Genomic DNA, 16,343 nt, shown 5'->3' with positions numbered 1-16,343 from the left:
TTTGTTGTTTTGTAGTAGTGCAATAAAAACCTTTCCCTTTTCTATTAAAATATTAAACTTGTAAATATTGTCATCTTCCAAATTGTAACCAGGGTATTATGTTTCCACATTTCGTTATATATTATAGTTCTAATATATTTTGTAGTACATTTGTGTAAATTTATTTTTTATTTTGCTTTTGCTTTCTGTAAAGTATGTACGACGAAAGTAATGTCTTCACTATCTTTGGATAAGTGGTTGGTTGCCATATGGGCTTGGGATCTTACTGCAGAAAGTGATGAAGCAGTTTCCTGCAGCAAAAATATACAGCAGTGGTGGCTTCAAAATATAATGCTCTTTCACTTTAAGGAGGTGATGTAATTTACAATAATTGAATTATTATGCAATGAGCGATTTTCGTTTAACAGGACCAAACCATACATTCCAGTACTGTACGTATTTTAATTGTTAATCCTGCCAAAATTTTAAATTTTGATTCGAGAATTTTTGAGTGGCTGTCGTTCAACACCTGTTCCACACTTGCATTTTTTGTCGCAACAGATACTGCTGTGTGCAATGACATGTAGTCACTATACCACCCACAAAAAGCACCTGTCCAGCTAGCTCGAAACAAATCAAAATTGAAACTTAGATTTTATAATCTCCTCATACACATCCGGCGTCTGCTAGAAGAACACTCGTAATATTGACTTAAATTTTTTCAATTTCAGAGGTGGCCTCGATCGACTTCCAAAAACCCCAATGTATTTATTACACAAGTTTTGATTAACATCTGAAATAAATCTTGGGCACTAATAGAATAATCTGACATGAAGACTTTATCTGTCGCAAAAAGGATTTGAATAAACACCCAGTTCATTGATTGAAACAATAAGAACAAAATCCTCGCAAGAAAGAAGAGCATACAAGACTTGTTTGGACATAATACCCCACATGCAAGCGGTCGATAAATAGAATCGTTTACGCAAATTGTATATGGTGGAAAACTACTTCCTGTACGTGGCTTTGTATGAGTTCTAGCAATACGAAAGATTTGATACCAGCAACGTGGTCTGTGTGGGGAAATGTCCACTTTAAGAAAAGGAACCGATTGAAGACCATAACACGGCTGGCAAAATATAGTAGGAGTATATACCACAATCTGAGACCCTTGAAAAACAGACAAAAAGGAGGAGCCCCAATACTTAGCCCCACTGTTTAAATTGGACACTGAAAGTGACAGTGGTATACAGAGGCAGCTGGAAGTGGAGTAGTGGAAATGTCCCAACAGGAAGAAGAAGAGCACTACCAGAAATAGTGTAAATAATTTTACGCTCTTTTTATCGTCGCAACTAGCAGCAGCCTCGTTTTTACGTTGCATCCAATTCCAGTATTTAAGGGAATACCACACTTGTCTCCTTCAGGATTTTTAAAAACACCGCCAATCACCAGACTTGATAACCCCAGCTTCGAAGGAACACGCCTCCATACTTACGTGGAATTCTTTGAAACGCCTTATCTCTTCTAACATCGGTAAGAACACGTGCGTTAATTAAATTTCGCCCGATAAAATCTTATCGCAAATAACCAATAATGTCCCTACATTTTTAATAATAATAATAATAATTTATTAATATTATTGTTAATATGCAATTTCACGTTTTACAATTAAATAAGCAAATCTGCATAAACAATTTACAAATGCGATGAAATCTAAACAAAAAAATTACGCAACAAGTACATTCTAAACGGGAAAAAAACACTCGGATACAAATTCAAATACAATAAAACTCTGTCCTAAAGTAAAAAAGCGGTTTTTTTATTTGACTCCACGTTGCACCAAGGAAGCAATTCTTTCTAGGTCACTTTGTACAAAAAGTTACTTATAGAAAAAAACAATTACATTTGTTACAGTGCTAACGCCCTTGGGTCGTTGGTATCACAACTTCGCTATAAAAGAGAAACCATTTTATAGCTTTCGAAAGTTTATATGGGACCTACCTATTTTATTCGCGTTATTGATAGGTTTTTTTAGTAGACTCATTGGAGACGGCTAAGCCCGCTGTCAAGAGTTCACTGCCCCTAATTTCAATATATATTAATGAATTTCTTTTGGTTCAATTAGTAATTCCTTATGTACCTACATGCTCTTGCATGTTTATTGTGATGCGATCGATCCCGTGTAGGGGCGGGACAGAATACCCCTACCGCAGAGGACACTGCGGGTCGTAAGAGGCGACTAAACAACTGTCGGTGGATCTCAATTTTGAATTATTGTAATATGAAATGTGAGATATTTGTTGTTGGTGCAATTGTTCGGGAGTGCGTTGAAGGTGAACAATTGTTAACATTGGAAATGTTTATGCTTTCACGAGTTTTTTTTTGTATATGGGTACAAAGTTATGCGTTTCGTTCAAGCTGCGAAAAGACAACGTCAGTGTCGCATCAAGTGATAATTGTACTGTACACGAACGTGATCCGTAGGTTAAGGAACATACTTAATAATATTTACTTAATAGTGCTCAATTGTTTTATTAATTCCAATCACAACAACAACAAAAAAAGAATGCCAGACATTACTGAAACACGATATATATGAACTTATACCGAATGTCAAAAATACAATTAAAACAAATGATTTCACAAAGAAATTTTTCATTTTCAACGATGAATGCTTATATTGTTATAGTTCAAAATGTGGTTAACAATGTTTAACAAAGTTTATATTACACATAAATAACAATTACTTATTCTCTGAAGACCTCTACACCATTGACTCAATATAAAATGAGTAGATACTTAACTTACAACAGATTATTTGCGCTTGATGAGGTTTTAAATTTAATAACCCACGCCCATTCGCTCTGGACTGTTGATTTATCCGGGAATGTTACTTGCAGCGCGTTATTTAAAAGATTCATCTGAAGAAAATAGTTTTTATTTTTAGCTTTCGCATTGGCGGCCTGTTTACCTCCACGTTTTCGTTTTGTCCTAAAATATAAGCTGATACATGTTCATTTTCGAACAATTTGGTAATTTTTTCCAAACGTAGCAAATTATCTTTGGGCCAGTTGAGTACAATTGCGTATACGCTATTTGTGTTTGACGTGTACCATACATTTGTTAAGGTCTCATTTTGGTGTATCCACGGTTGGGTATTGTAGATAGCTTCGCCGTTAATGTTTAACCATTTACCCATATCTAAAAGTCTTTCTTGGAAAATTGGTGATATCGTACCTTCACTGGTTGGCCCAACATTCATGAGTAAATTGCCTCCGCAACTGACCGTCTTTGTCAACGTAGCAATAAGCTGGTGTGTAGTGAGATAATCGCCTATGTTTGCATTTCGTCGATAACCCCACGAGTGGGCATCGATGGTCATGGCATTCTCCCATTTATGTGCTTGTAAAACTCCTACAATCATTTGGATTAGCATTGCTGGTCAATTTAATACATCACCCAACAAACCAGGATTGTAGCGGTCAGCACAAGTGTAAAAACCCCCATGCTGACAAATAACCGGCCCACTGCCCCACCGATCATTCGTCACGACCGTGTCCTTAACTGGACTTTCATTGTACAACCATGCCAAAAATTCTTTGGATTTCCAGTAGGTGTCATTTGCTTCCCATTCGCCATCAGACCAAACTATCTCCGGACGATACTTGTTGACAATTTCGTGCAGCTCTGGCAGCACTTTTTTCTGCACAAATTCATCAGACTCGAAGTTGCTAGCTTTATCGCTTAGAAACATCGGATTAAACCATTCGTAAAGCGAATGGTACAGTCCAAATCTTAAATCTGTGGTATTTCTTATAGCGTTGGCAAGTTCGCCTACAAGATCGCGGTGGGGTCCTACATCTTTGGAGTTCCAACTAAACGAATAGGTGGAAGGCCACATGGTGTACCCTTCGTGATGTTTGCTTGTGAGAACAACATATCTGTAACAGAATTTGATGTTTTAGGATGGACCAATTTACTATACCTCGCTCCTGATTTTTGGAACAGCTTAGCCCATTCTTTGGGTTGAAAAAACTCCGTTTTGAAATCGTGCGCAAACTCTTGGTACGTATGACCTGGAGGGTAGTTATTTTTCATAAATTGTACATACTGGGAAGCACCAGCTGAAATGTTACCTACAGGTAGAATTTACGCTAATTGGGTTATTATTACAGTTAAGGTTTGACCAAAACCATTCCGTGCCAAAGGAAGGGACGGAATATACACCCCAGTGTATGAAAATGCCAAATTTAGCTTCATCGTACCACTTTGGTAATGGGCGCGAATCTATGCTCTCCCATGTTGCCCGATATTTAACAGCACTTGTTAATGCCACTACCAAAAACGCTAACAACAATGATAATCTTCGAAACATAATAGTTTAATGCTTGACACATTTAAAAATCAACTACCTACTGTATTGTTTATATGTGCATTAGGTGGTTTATCTGTAAGTAGGTATAGTAGGTAAATAGATAGCTATTCTAATTGCATATCTGTGTATCAAAATAAGCTAAATCCTGATGGCAAGTGTATAACTTTACCAAACATTGTTTTATTGAGGCCACCTTTATCTGTCATTGCGAAAGTGAGTGTCGCAACACATATTTTGAGGTCCTTATAAAATAATGCCTATGATACTCAAGGCTTCCTACCAGCAACCCTTGACAATTTATACACCCTCTGACACAATTCATTCCCGGCACAGCCATCAGGGGGCTTCATACCCAAAAGTAATATTCATACTGCTCCCAGACCTTCCTATGCTGTGGAGTAGGTGCCTACTGACATTGTTATGTATTTTTATCTTTAAAATCAGATAGTTCTACCGAAAGCCGGAAAAACCGCAGTAGTAGTCGTAAAAAAGCAACCCCGAGTGATTGCAAGTTGGAATGCTCTGAGAAGAAATAGAGTATATATGCGAGCGCGACGATCTAATAGAAGGTCAACGATCTTCGAGATATGAATTAACCGATTGTGAAGTAAGTGTCCCTTTTGTTATTGTTTTGACTCTGGGTTTTTCCGTTTTTAGTTTATTTAGCTCCTTGAGGATTCAAATTCTTCGGTTTATTCGAATGATTCCGGTTCTTTGTCTTCAGATTCTTCCGATCAGTTTCGTGCATTGTCCAATTTTCTTGCAAATCTTACGTTCTCTTCGGATTTTTCTTTCGAATTCTTCAAATTTCCACTACGTTGCAGTACTTTGACTTTTTCAAATTCTTGAAATGTTTCAAATTTCTTTTCAATCTTAGGATACCTCAGAATCCTCATTCTATTCAAATTTTTCAATCCTATTTAAAATCAAGTAAATTCGATTTTTATACCGAGTTATACTTATGCCTTAAATTAATGGTCATCATTGTTAACTGTATAACGGGACGGGCACATTAGAGAGACGGGAAGAGATTCATATAGTTCAATCCTGCGTGTTATTAAGCGGCAGAGCAAAGCCACGTCTTCTTAAAATTTCATTATCTAAATCAACACATCCTATGAAATAAAACAATTTTTTCTTATTGATTAAATTGCCACGTTATTCTCTAACAATTACCTTTATCTTTCTAAAATAAGCGAAAAGCTTAATAAATCATATCCAAAATGTTACAAACCCATTAACGAGCAAACTGATTATAAAAAAATTGAAGGTTTGGACGGCGGGAGGGTTTGCGCAGGTCTGTTTCTCCTACTATTGTTCGTTGTATCTCGGTTAGCACGTGATACACACACAACGATGTTGCTTTAAACGCCGAGAGCGTTAGTTCAGTTAGGTATTGCGAAGTAAGTACCCAATTATTTATATTTGCATGTTTAAATCTATATTTTTGTCACGAAATTAACAGCTTTATTTCGAACCCTGACTTGTTATTTTTTGTTAGTGCATTTTTAGGAAGTTTTGCGAATGTATATAAGCATTATAATCAAAGATAGAATGTTACAAACGCGAAATGTACAGTGTGTCTTTTTTGTTTGACTTTATTTTGGGGAGGGTATGGACAAGTATCCAAAGGCTCCCACGTCTGTCTGTACTCTATGTCCAATACCTTCTCATCTTCGTAACAAAAGAAATCAAAACTGAATCGTTACTTTATTTTCAGAAAAATAAATATACGTATTTAACGTATATAATGCCTCGAAAATATGAAAGTGGAAGGGAAAGATTATTATTGCAAAGGTAATAGTATATTGTTATTTTAACTTTGCCCCCTCACACGTCAAATAAATTACAATCGTTAGATTGGGCATCAGGTGGCTCCTTTTAAATGCTCTTTCAATCAGGCTACGGGCGACTGGATGTTTACCCATAAGATAAGATCAGGCAGCACTTAGGTACCTGTACCTGTCATCTTTTGTGTCTTAAAGCATGGGAGAAAGCTCAAACGCCTTCAATTATTATGTCTACTTTTCTGCTTTCGGTGGTGTTATTATCTATTAGTAGGGATATCCGCCATGTGTTGGCCAAATACTCGGGATTGGTAGAAATTAACTTGGAAACCAGGGTGATGAATTTATCTTGCTGGGCACATTGTGACATTATTGTAACCGTAGCAAAATCTACTACTTTGGTTAAACCAATCAGGTCAATAATAAATTACAAAAAACATGACCGCACTGTAACTTCAGTTTGGACTGTACGCCCTCTATGGCCAGCTTCACTAATTAATTATACAAGATTATTGAACGCATCCGAATATTACGGCCGCGTTCACCAATTTTTCACGGTTTGTATTTGTAACGTTTTCTAACCTTAAATTTAGCTCCATAGGGCCGCCCAGGTTATATTATTCATGCGAGTTTGTGTTAAATTATTACAAAAATGAACGAAGGTAACGCAAATTTCTTCGCCTGTTCCATAATAAGAAACTATTTTAGATTCCAAAACGGAAGATTTGTGGACGCCCTATAAGAACTTATACCTAACGCTTAACCATTATTTATGTGAGGATGGGCCTAATGTTAAGCAGGCGGTGTTCGAAAATTTGCTCCGGAAGCACAAGCAAGCCTTCTTTGCACTTCTACAAAATCCAGTAAGTTTACGTTTGTTTAATGTGCAAATCTTGTTGAGTGGCATAATTGTATACATCAATGGAGACGGTACCATTTAAACACGTATAAGTGTAGTATGTGCTCCTCCATGCCTTTGGGGTGTGTAGTTAAGGGCTGTAGCCTACTTTCGATTTGAAGGGGTTTGTCTTGGAATTTAAAATATCTGAACGCCTGAATGTACAGGGTGTCCCATTTTTACGGTGTCAAAACAGCGGATTTTTTAAATGGAACACCCTGTATATTTTTAACCTCGCATGGAAACCTATTTACTATTTGGTTTTTTGTCAATGTTACCTATTTATTAATTTTTTCCGAATAATTCTCTATGAGTAAGCGACCCCCACTTTGATCAATCGTAGCGACCTTGATTTTAAAGTTAAGAAGTACATTTGATCAATAGTGTGAATCTGAATAAAAGGCAACCCTTTGGTAATGGGAAAGTTAAATTTAGTGATACAGGGTGTTCACAAAAAAAATAATAAATTTCAAAGTGCTATAACTATTTTCATTTTATTTTATTGTCTTTATTTTTAAGTGGACTAATTAGCTACTCTTCCCTACTCAGCTCACTATACAATCACAAACAGCCATGTTTTCCCTGGGATTCGAACCCAGGACCCTTGCAGCCAAAGTTAGAGCTACTAATGCAAACTCATCTAAGCTACGCAACTATTTTTTTTCAAATGGAACTACCACAATTTTATTTCTCTATTCGATAGTCTTTTGTATGCTCTTCAATTTTTATAATGGGTGTCCGCGAAAACCTCGTATTTTTTAGGTTCAATATTTTTCACAAAAATAGTTACACTAATTAATTACATGTTTATAAACAGGAGTAGGCCTTAATAATAAACCAAAGAATGCCAGACAGTAAACAAGTGCCGTAAAGTAAAATAAGATTATTTAAAAATACCTACTAGTTCATCTTTTTCGAAAGGTAATGAAATCTTACATTTGATCCAATAAAAAAAACTTGGTAGTTCCCTTTAAGAAAAATCAACTTACCTTTGATTGAAATTTTGAAAATTGACTGATTAAAGTGGTTTCTTTTAATACAAAAAAAAGGTATGTTAGTACATTTCAGGAGTAGTAACACTGGAGAGTCACGGCCTTCTAAGTTTTATAATTTTTATTGGACATCCACTTTTTTGAAAAAATGACGAATTGCGGCTAAACGACTCATTTTATGTATCATGTGTACATAAAGTCAAACTAAAAAGAAATCGAAATATGCAATAATATACAGGAGGTTCTATTTAAAAAATGCAACTTCGATATAAATCACCCTGTATATTGCAATTGCAATTTACAAAAATATTGATACGCTGAATTTTATACATTCAGCATAATACTAACATTGTTTTCTTAGCCCAAAAGCGCAAAGAGTCGAGAGGAACTCAAAAAAGGAGCCGAGAACGGGATCGTCCTCAAAGAACTGGGCCACCAGGTGCTCTCCAAAGACTTATACCAAGAAGCAATAATTCTCTCCGACATGTACGATCTAAACGAGTACGTCGCGCTAGACCTGCTATGCACCGCCCACACTCAAATGCCCTACTACTACGGCTTACCGAGAGGCCTAGTCGCCGTCTTATTATACTACGACGGCCGCAAATGCGTGGCTTCCTCCTTGCGATTGCTGGTTCAAGCGCGCAAGGGAGTCGCGTGGAGTTTTAACATCGACTCGGAATTGTCCGACTACATCACGAGCTTTACAAACGAACTGCTGGAGAACGGACTTTTCAGTCGCATATTTGAGCTGCTGCACACTTTGAATCTTACCAAAGAAATTGAGAAGCTACAAGAGAACGTCGCGTTAGGAGGACCGCGACATCGCAAGCAGGTTATCGACTTATTTAACGATATACGTTGCTGTTTGGCCGAGACCGTTTTTCTGTGGGTCGCTCAGTCCGGGTTGCCTCGTGAGCCTACGCTCAGTTTGATTAACTACATGCGACAGTTGAAGGTGGACGAAGATGCTACGGGTAATATTGATAATGTGACTTTTTACCTGGTGATGGCGCTGCTGTCGGTTATGGATGTGAGTGTCTTGTACCTACGGGATGATGGCGGGCAGGTTGTGCAAACGCTTCCGATTATGTCCGATAAGGAGTACATGCCGATGCTGTGCGGGGAGCTGTCGCCTTCGAAGCCAAAGTGGGTCAGCGAAGGCCTGCAGTCGATGGGTATATTCGGGTTGGCCGTAACGACTGCGTGCCTACGTTTTTATCGAGACAGCACTGATTCGCAGTTCGCCACCGATAAGGAGTCGGCGCTGCTACAGGCCGCCATTGATATGAAAATCTTCGAGTTCATGAAGAATAAGTTTTTGAACAGCGTTACGCTGTATACTGACGAAATTTTGATGAGGCGGTTTCATTGCCTGTTAACCGACTTCATTGTGCGGATGTATCCGAAAGTGATAGAGTTGCGTCACAAATCCGATGAGGTGGCGCGCGTGATGCAGGCCTACATTCAGGAAGGTCTGGAGCCGCCCGGCCACCTGGCCAGATACTTTGAAAATTTCATGGATATAATTGCGAAGTTCTACAGTAAGGACCCACTGAATTTGCATTATTCGTTAGACTTCTGGACTGGAGACGATGCGCAAGTATACCGCGCGTCACCGCGTTCCATTTCCTTGAATCGTTTTGTCCAGATGGCGGGGGAGTCGATTCCCTCGTCGCTCTTTGTGCCGTATCTGGACATGCTGAGTAGCTTAGCGGGTTATCAACAGTCGGCCAGGCACTGTTTTAATTTGTTAAAACAATCGAGTGGGAGTCGAGGTGCTACCGTCTCCTGGGACCACTTCTTTATGTCTTTCAATCAGTACTACAATAACTTGAGGCACGAGATTGGACCAACGACCGACACAATGTATCGACGTGCCGTGCATCACAAAGGCATTACTCCTCAGGAAATCAAAGGGCTGCACGCCGTGCTTCATTTGATTCGTACAATCGCCGATTACGATGATTTCTCACGACTAGCATTATGCGAGCACCCAGGCTGGACACCTTTAACTATTCTCTTAGGGCTGGTGGGGTGTGCGATTCCGATCACAATTAAAGCTGATTTGCTACTAACGCTCGCGGCCTTATCAAAGTCACCAGAAACGGCCGCGCAGACGTGGCACAACCTGGAGGTCTCACAGCTGTTGGTAACAATTCCGACCACATCCAGTTACCAACCACGTGGTCTTCAAACCGAATTAGATGAAATTGAGTCACGAATGGAAGAGTACCCGCTCACTAACGCCGTTTTGAAGTTGCTTGACGTATTGACAGATTCTGGCATTCCACGTACCTTGGGGGCGGGGCCTCGCAAGCCCGGATTCGACCCATACCTAACATTTATAGTGAACTCGGTATTCTTAAAATTTAACGCTCGATCGTATAAAAACGCAGAGGAGAAGTGGATGATAACCTCAGCGTGCCTGAAGCTGCTCAACAAATTTTTGGTCGAGTATCAACCGCAGGCCGTCGATTTTTCAAAAACCAAAGAGTTCAACTCGCCTCCCGGATATCACCTGATGCTGTCGCTGAATTCAAAATCGGAATTCTTGAATGTGGTGCTGCTGATCATCGAAGAGTGCTTGAAAATGTTTTTGCAGTGTGCCAGATTCCCCGGGCAAAGCTACGTCGAGGATTGTGCCGTGTGTTGTCTGAACATCTTAGAACGCGCGCTTGTGTTGCAGCGAACATTCTCGAAGCTCGCGACCGATGTCCTTCTGATACCTCTCAACAAGCTCTTGCTCATCCCGAATCCGCGCACCGGACAACCCGACCATTGTCTAAACATTTCAAAGTACATGGGCCTTCAATATTTACTACCCCAGCATGCGTTGGTCGCCGCTAAAATTCTCATGCAAATTACCGCTTCGCCATCTTTGCACGCGCAATATTTAAATATTCTGTTGGCCAATGAAAAGGAGAGTAGACTCATACGAAGCGGATTTGTCGAGTGCTTAGATGCAGTGATCAACAAAGACGAAGTGGAGATCTTATCCTCGATTAAAGAGCAAATATTTAGGCTGCTAAGGCAGTGCTTATCTTACGGGGCGCCCAATTTGACCCACTTCTTATTAGGGTTCGACTTTACGCACGACTTGTCGTTGACAATCTTCCAAAAACCAGGCGTCTTGGACTTTCCGCGCACGTGTCTACACTCGATCTTCACCATTTTGAAAAGTGCAGTCTCGAAAGATCTACAAACAATGCCACCCTCGCTACTGGAAACGACCTACCACATACTGTACTTATTGTGCGCGAATTACAAGACCTCACTACCGATTTTGCGATATCTTCGCGGGGATCAAAAATTCTTCGAAGATCACCTAACCTTTTGCGTGCTGAAGGCGAATGAGGGCACCAAGCAACTCAATCAATTGTCTTGGCTACTAAAAACGCTGGCAATCGAGTTGAAAGTCTCCTGCGATGGCACGCAAGTATTCTACGTGAAGCAGCTATGCAATATGCTGGTGAAAACCCCAGAATTCGTACGAAGTAGTCCACAAAGCGCATTCTCGGTGGCGAGCTTTGACAAACTGCTAGTAACACTCTTCAATAAGTTTGACTTGGAAGTAACCGAGATCGAGACACCTAAATGGGATCATTTTGAGTATGCCTCGTTGGAGAACGTGATCAAAAGTTGCGAGACTGACACGAAACCGAAGATGATCGACATCAAGAAGCTCCATCACACTCTAATTGACGAAATTGGGTCGTTACACGCACAAACTGCTGTTGGGCACAAGCAGGCGCTCATGCAAGAAGTCCAGAAGGTTCTCTTACACGCTTTGAGCATCAACAACAATCGCAACTCGAAGGATGCCATCTTCAAATTCATCGACGCCTGGCGGCAGGTCGTTGAAGTAATCGCGATTTATGTACCCTACCAGATCTTGTCAATGGACGAGCAACAAGCTCTCTGTCTCACCGTGCTCGTTGCTATATGTAAGAAGACCGCTCGCATCAGCTTACTTCCTGAAATCGCCTACCACTTGTCCAGCGTTGTCCTGGTTCTTCTGGAGAAGCTGTACCAGTGCCACGAAAGGCAGAAGGACAAAGAAGAGGAGACGTTTATCAAAGCCAATGTCCACCAGGAAAGTCTAAAATTGGTGCTGACCTACCTGATCGAGTGGTTGATTAGCACCGAAAGCACATTTCAAAATTTGAAGATTAATCTCTACGCGTCCCTGACGACGTTCTTCCGGTTCGTACACTTCAGTGAGCCGGCTAAGCATTCCCAAATCGACGGGAGCTTCTATGTAAGTCGACTCGACAGCTCGAAAACGGAAGCAATGGACGATCGGCATACTTTGCTCATTCCCGCCCAAGTTTTCACGGGGTTCGGCGACAAGCTCATCGAGCTCATTTGCAATGACTGCGTCAGTGGGCGAGATGTCGTGAGGATGCTTGCAATGTCGACATTGAGCCTTCTCATAAGCATGAGCGGGGATATCAACTGGTTGATGTACATGACCCAACGAGGATATCTGAAGCACATCATCGAAAGTGTACTGAATAGCGACAAGGAGCTCAAATTGATGCTAGAACCGGAACCGCCCAGCTTACGCCCTCAGTTCGTTTTCATATCAAAGATGTCGCTACTGTCTCAGTACGCCAGTACCAAAATTGGTGCAGAGCTTCTATTGGAAGAGCGCATGCTGTCCTGCCTGAGCAACATGAACGTATTCCAAGCTCATCCGGAAATTCTCAAACAATCGCAGCTCCCTCCGGATGGCTTGGAAAACTTTTTACCGTCGATCGAAACTCGTTACGTGCAAATCTTCACGCCAACCCTCCACTTGTGCAACACAATTATTACTAGTGTCAGTTCGGAAAACCGATCGGCGGTCTCCCAGATTATCTACTTTCTTCTTAGTCATCTGGACGTGGTCGAATTCGTGCTGAGATCCGGCAGTCCGCTATTAACGCAAAACTTCTTAGAGGAGCTGTCGGCGCTTACGTCGATCATCGCGCGAACCGCCAAGTCTGACTTGTCGTACATCTATAAGACGACTGAAGGAGTACAAGACAACCGCTCGCGCCTGTACCGAATACAAAAGCTGATGCTCGCACTGTTACCGAGGTTTCTGCTCACGCAAGATGTCATACGCGATTTGTTACTCTCCAACGCAATCACCTTCCAAACATCTCCGCGCTTAATACTCGTCTTTCAAATCCTAGCGAATATAATGACGTACGTGCGCAACATCACCAACGGCGACACCGACAGCGCAAACGTAACCGTCTTCCACCCGTCCTTGGGCGACATCTTTATCGGGTTAACCTCGAAGACGACATCCGACAGAACGACGCTAGGAGTGGTCGTGCAGCATCTGGTGACCATCGTGAATTATTGGCACGAGGAGAACGTGACGTTAAAATTTCTGATACGCAAGAGCAACGATATTCCGACGATGACCACCGTCGAGCTGAAGAAGTTTATGAACCTCACGGAAATACAGAACATCGAAGCGGTAAGGGAGAACGCCGCCGATATTATCGCGGATAAGCTCAAGAAGAAGAGGCAAGAGTTCGATTATTGCGCATTTCTGATCGATAATTTGTTGTATATCTTATGGTTGCACTTGGATTATTATATGCTGCGTGCGATTCCCAAAATGCGACATGGCGAACTTCCCGATTTGAGCGGAAGTCTTAATTTAAATGGTAAGTGGTTAACATTAGGGCGGCTGCTTTAATATTTTTCTGTGTTGTAGTAACTTTAGCATCTGCATCAGAAGCGACTTGGAAGGTTTCGACTGATGATTTAAGTAATTTGAAACGTGGATTAGTATCCGTCTTCAATGATAGTTTTAGTAGGCAATTAATAGAAACGACCGAGGTAAGTACATAAATAAATGTGAACCATGGGGATGGATATGAATCCGGTTAGTAAGGCATATTCAATTTTTATTCTCTGGAATAATCGATTATACTGCCGTCATAAAGAAAATCGCGCTATGTCGCCTGAACGGCGAAATGAGAGAGTTGACTAAGATGCAACCTTTCAATCGGATTCGGTTAGTACCTTTTTTAAGGTAATCTGTTAATTCATTTAATGAAATCAAGCAAAGTCCCTTACTTGGATTAGATTCTCATCAGTATATGCAATACCAAATCTGTTCTGTGCAAATAATCCTCATAGATCGATTCCTTTAGGAATATTAAAAGTACTTAAAAAAAATTCCTAATGAATAAAAATTCTTAAAAATAACCGACCACTACTTTATACAATTCGACAAATTTAGAATAACTTTATTATTGAAGTGGTTACAATTGACCCTATCTGCTTTCTACCGCTTTCTTTAGAAATGTGGAAACATCGCTTTGATGGGACTCCGTGATGAATAGAAAACAAAAATGTTGATAAGCAAATCGTCTCCAATTTCGTGAAAGTAATACTCGAGATCGTGATTATGCGCAGGAATGCAATGGTCCGCTTTGTCGATATTAATTTTGCCCAATTTATTCAGCAGGTTTTGTTGCGGATAAATGAACCGATTAATTGTCTCTAAATTCCCGGCCTATTGTTGTACACAAAATTTTATTTGTCGCCCAATGCGCAATCCAATGAGGCCACTCAACTTTGGGGAACTTGAACGATTACATTTGGCGATCCAAAAGAAAAACTTCTTTATTTGTCACAATGTTAGTTTATTTAACCCCTTTCTACTCGAAGAGCGCTTCTGCGACTTGGAAATGTTCCTTGGCGTAAATCTTATCACTCATAAATAAACCGACTTATTGTAAACCACCTGTTGGGGCTCTCCAGCATCATTTGCACTATATTTTGGGGTCCAGTATTTCCCAGTTCACTAGACCAAGTCTCCAGCGGGCCGATTCCCTTGTTGTCCCTCTGCCCGCAGTCTTTACATGTATCGGATGCTCTCTTCTTAAACCTATATAGGTAGACTCCCCCTTCCCCGTGCCTTCGCTTGACCCATAGTCTAACATCTTTTGTTCACGTGGATCTGTTTTACACATCTAAATAAACGTACCCTAAACCATTTGGTGGTATATGGTAAATGAAATTTTTAAAGATACTGCGTTCATCTTTATGACGGCAGTATACGAACCATTACCATGTATAAAAAAGCCCTTACAACCCAATTAATCATGCCCATTCCCACTTCGGCGTGACAGAAATAATACATCAATTAGGGCTGGCCCACTTGATTAGTAAGCTAACTACAGCAAATTTCAGGGCCGCTCAGAGGTCAACATACATTTCGTGGAAATTTTACTAAGGAAAATAAAACGCTTAATACAGTTTGTACCAGTTAAATGATCTTTATTTTTCGTGTTTTTTACAACCGTTTGTACTGCAATAAAATCTATTCAGTCATATCGATGCTTTGAACGATAGCCTCATCCCAAGGCCCGTAGATGTTATCCTTGTACTTTTGAAATCGTATAAAAATAAGGGGGCAGACTACGTTAATAAAAATTATGGTGCTAATGAAAATGTAGGTCATTAAGATTGATACTGTCGTGAGGAAGTACGCGACAAGGATCACAAAAATTAATGTGAAGAGGAACGATGTTTTAATCTTATTTCGAAGCAGTGGGAATAATACGAAGCATTTTATTGAGACTGTCATTAGTATGAAGGCTTCGTAAGGGGTGGCTAGGCGCGATGACAGGCACAGGGATGCAAATATTACAGCGCTTAATGATAAACTATTAGATACAACTGCCACTGAAAGTCCATAGTCGAAAAAAATCAGGTGAACGATCATCATTAAGAATGACATTGTGTAAATAGTGTCTGTACTAATCGTGTCTGTTAGAGTGTACAGTATGGGAGAAAACAGCTGTCCGAACACTAAAAACAGCAGCACAGTTTGTAAGTCGTACCCGAATGTACGTATCGAGCCATAAAAAGTACGATAAGCAACGAAACAGAACAGCGTAGCACCACAAGTCCACGAAAAAATATAGTTCGGTTCACTCCAGTGGTTGTACAAGTAAACGTAAATGATAACAAACACGATTACAGTACATAATTCGTGCACTATAAGAGTAGCGCCGAGAGTGCTATCTTTCAGGGAGATGGGTTGGAAATGCACGTTCACTCGAAGGTCTTTTAAAAATGATTCGTCTGTGTAATTGTCGGGATATTCTTGATTTTCGTATAAGTTTTTTCTCCATGGTCTTTTCTTCATTGCAGAATTTTCAAAATTTCGAAAATCCTAACCTAACAAATTTTTTCTTGGTTTTTTGTGGCTCAAATAGCGTAAGCAAACTAGGTGTACAGTAGACACAGTACCCAGTATACAGGGTGAATTTTTCTTTCGATTGGTAAAAACT

At 40.2% G+C, this 16,343-nt stretch overlaps 3 protein-coding genes across 3 annotated transcripts; 1 reads left to right on the top strand and 2 right to left on the bottom strand.

Moving 5' to 3' along the window:
• Nucleotides 1-2,757: 2,757 nt before the first annotated feature.
• On the bottom strand, nt 2,758-4,364 carry LOC116175204 (alpha-L-fucosidase-like). Its single transcript, XM_031493340.1, has 5 exons — nt 4,153-4,364; nt 3,965-4,103; nt 3,448-3,920; nt 2,951-3,393; nt 2,758-2,900 (listed from the first exon to the last, which is right to left on the bottom strand). The coding sequence occupies exons 1-5, from the start codon at nt 4,352-4,354 to the stop codon at nt 2,784-2,786; spliced, it is 1,374 nt and encodes a 457-aa protein (XP_031349200.1). The 5' UTR covers nt 4,355-4,364; the 3' UTR covers nt 2,758-2,783.
• Nucleotides 4,365-5,600: 1,236 nt separating this feature from the next.
• LOC116173704 (nuclear pore complex protein Nup205) lies at nt 5,601-15,380 on the top strand. The gene is made up of 5 exons (XM_031491357.1): nt 5,601-6,803; nt 6,850-7,004; nt 8,393-13,700; nt 13,751-13,875; nt 15,238-15,380. Exons 1-5 carry the CDS (start codon nt 6,794-6,796, stop codon nt 15,319-15,321), a joined length of 5,682 nt encoding a protein of 1,893 aa, XP_031347217.1. The 5' UTR covers nt 5,601-6,793; the 3' UTR covers nt 15,322-15,380.
• Nucleotides 15,299-16,257, bottom strand: LOC116173709 (phosphatidylinositol N-acetylglucosaminyltransferase subunit C). Its single transcript, XM_031491367.1, has one exon. The coding sequence runs from the start codon at nt 16,196-16,198 to the stop codon at nt 15,368-15,370; it is 831 nt and encodes a 276-aa protein (XP_031347227.1). The 5' UTR covers nt 16,199-16,257; the 3' UTR covers nt 15,299-15,367.
• Between the last annotated feature and the right edge of the window lie 86 nt (nt 16,258-16,343).

Source organism: Photinus pyralis, unplaced genomic scaffold (assembly GCF_008802855.1).
Source record: "Photinus pyralis isolate 1611_PpyrPB1 unplaced genomic scaffold, Ppyr1.3 Ppyr1.4_LG6, whole genome shotgun sequence".
Lineage (NCBI taxonomy): Eukaryota > Metazoa > Arthropoda > Insecta > Coleoptera > Lampyridae > Photinus > Photinus pyralis.
This window is presented reverse-complemented; position numbering and strand designations above follow the sequence as displayed.

Excerpts from the sequence above, each read along its gene's own strand:
- LOC116175204 (XM_031493340.1), bottom strand. The coding sequence starts at position 4,354 with ATGTTTCGAAGATTATCATTGTTGTTAGCGTTTTTGGTAGTGGCATTA. Across the intron at positions 3,921-3,964 it reads TTCCAAAAATCAGGAGCGAG|ATATGTTGTTCTCACAAGCA; the intron begins GTATAGTAAATT and ends ATTCTGTTACAG. Across the intron at positions 3,394-3,447 it reads TGCTGACCGCTACAATCCTG|GAGTTTTACAAGCACATAAA; the intron begins GTTTGTTGGGTG and ends AAATGATTGTAG.
- LOC116173709 (XM_031491367.1), bottom strand. The coding sequence starts at position 16,198 with ATGAAGAAAAGACCATGGAGAAAAAACTTATACGAAAATCAAGAATAT.
- LOC116173704 (XM_031491357.1), top strand. Across the intron at positions 7,005-8,392 it reads TTGCACTTCTACAAAATCCA|CCCAAAAGCGCAAAGAGTCG; the intron begins GTAAGTTTACGT and ends TTGTTTTCTTAG. Across the intron at positions 13,876-15,237 it reads AATTAATAGAAACGACCGAG|GGCCGCTCAGAGGTCAACAT; the intron begins GTAAGTACATAA and ends AGCAAATTTCAG.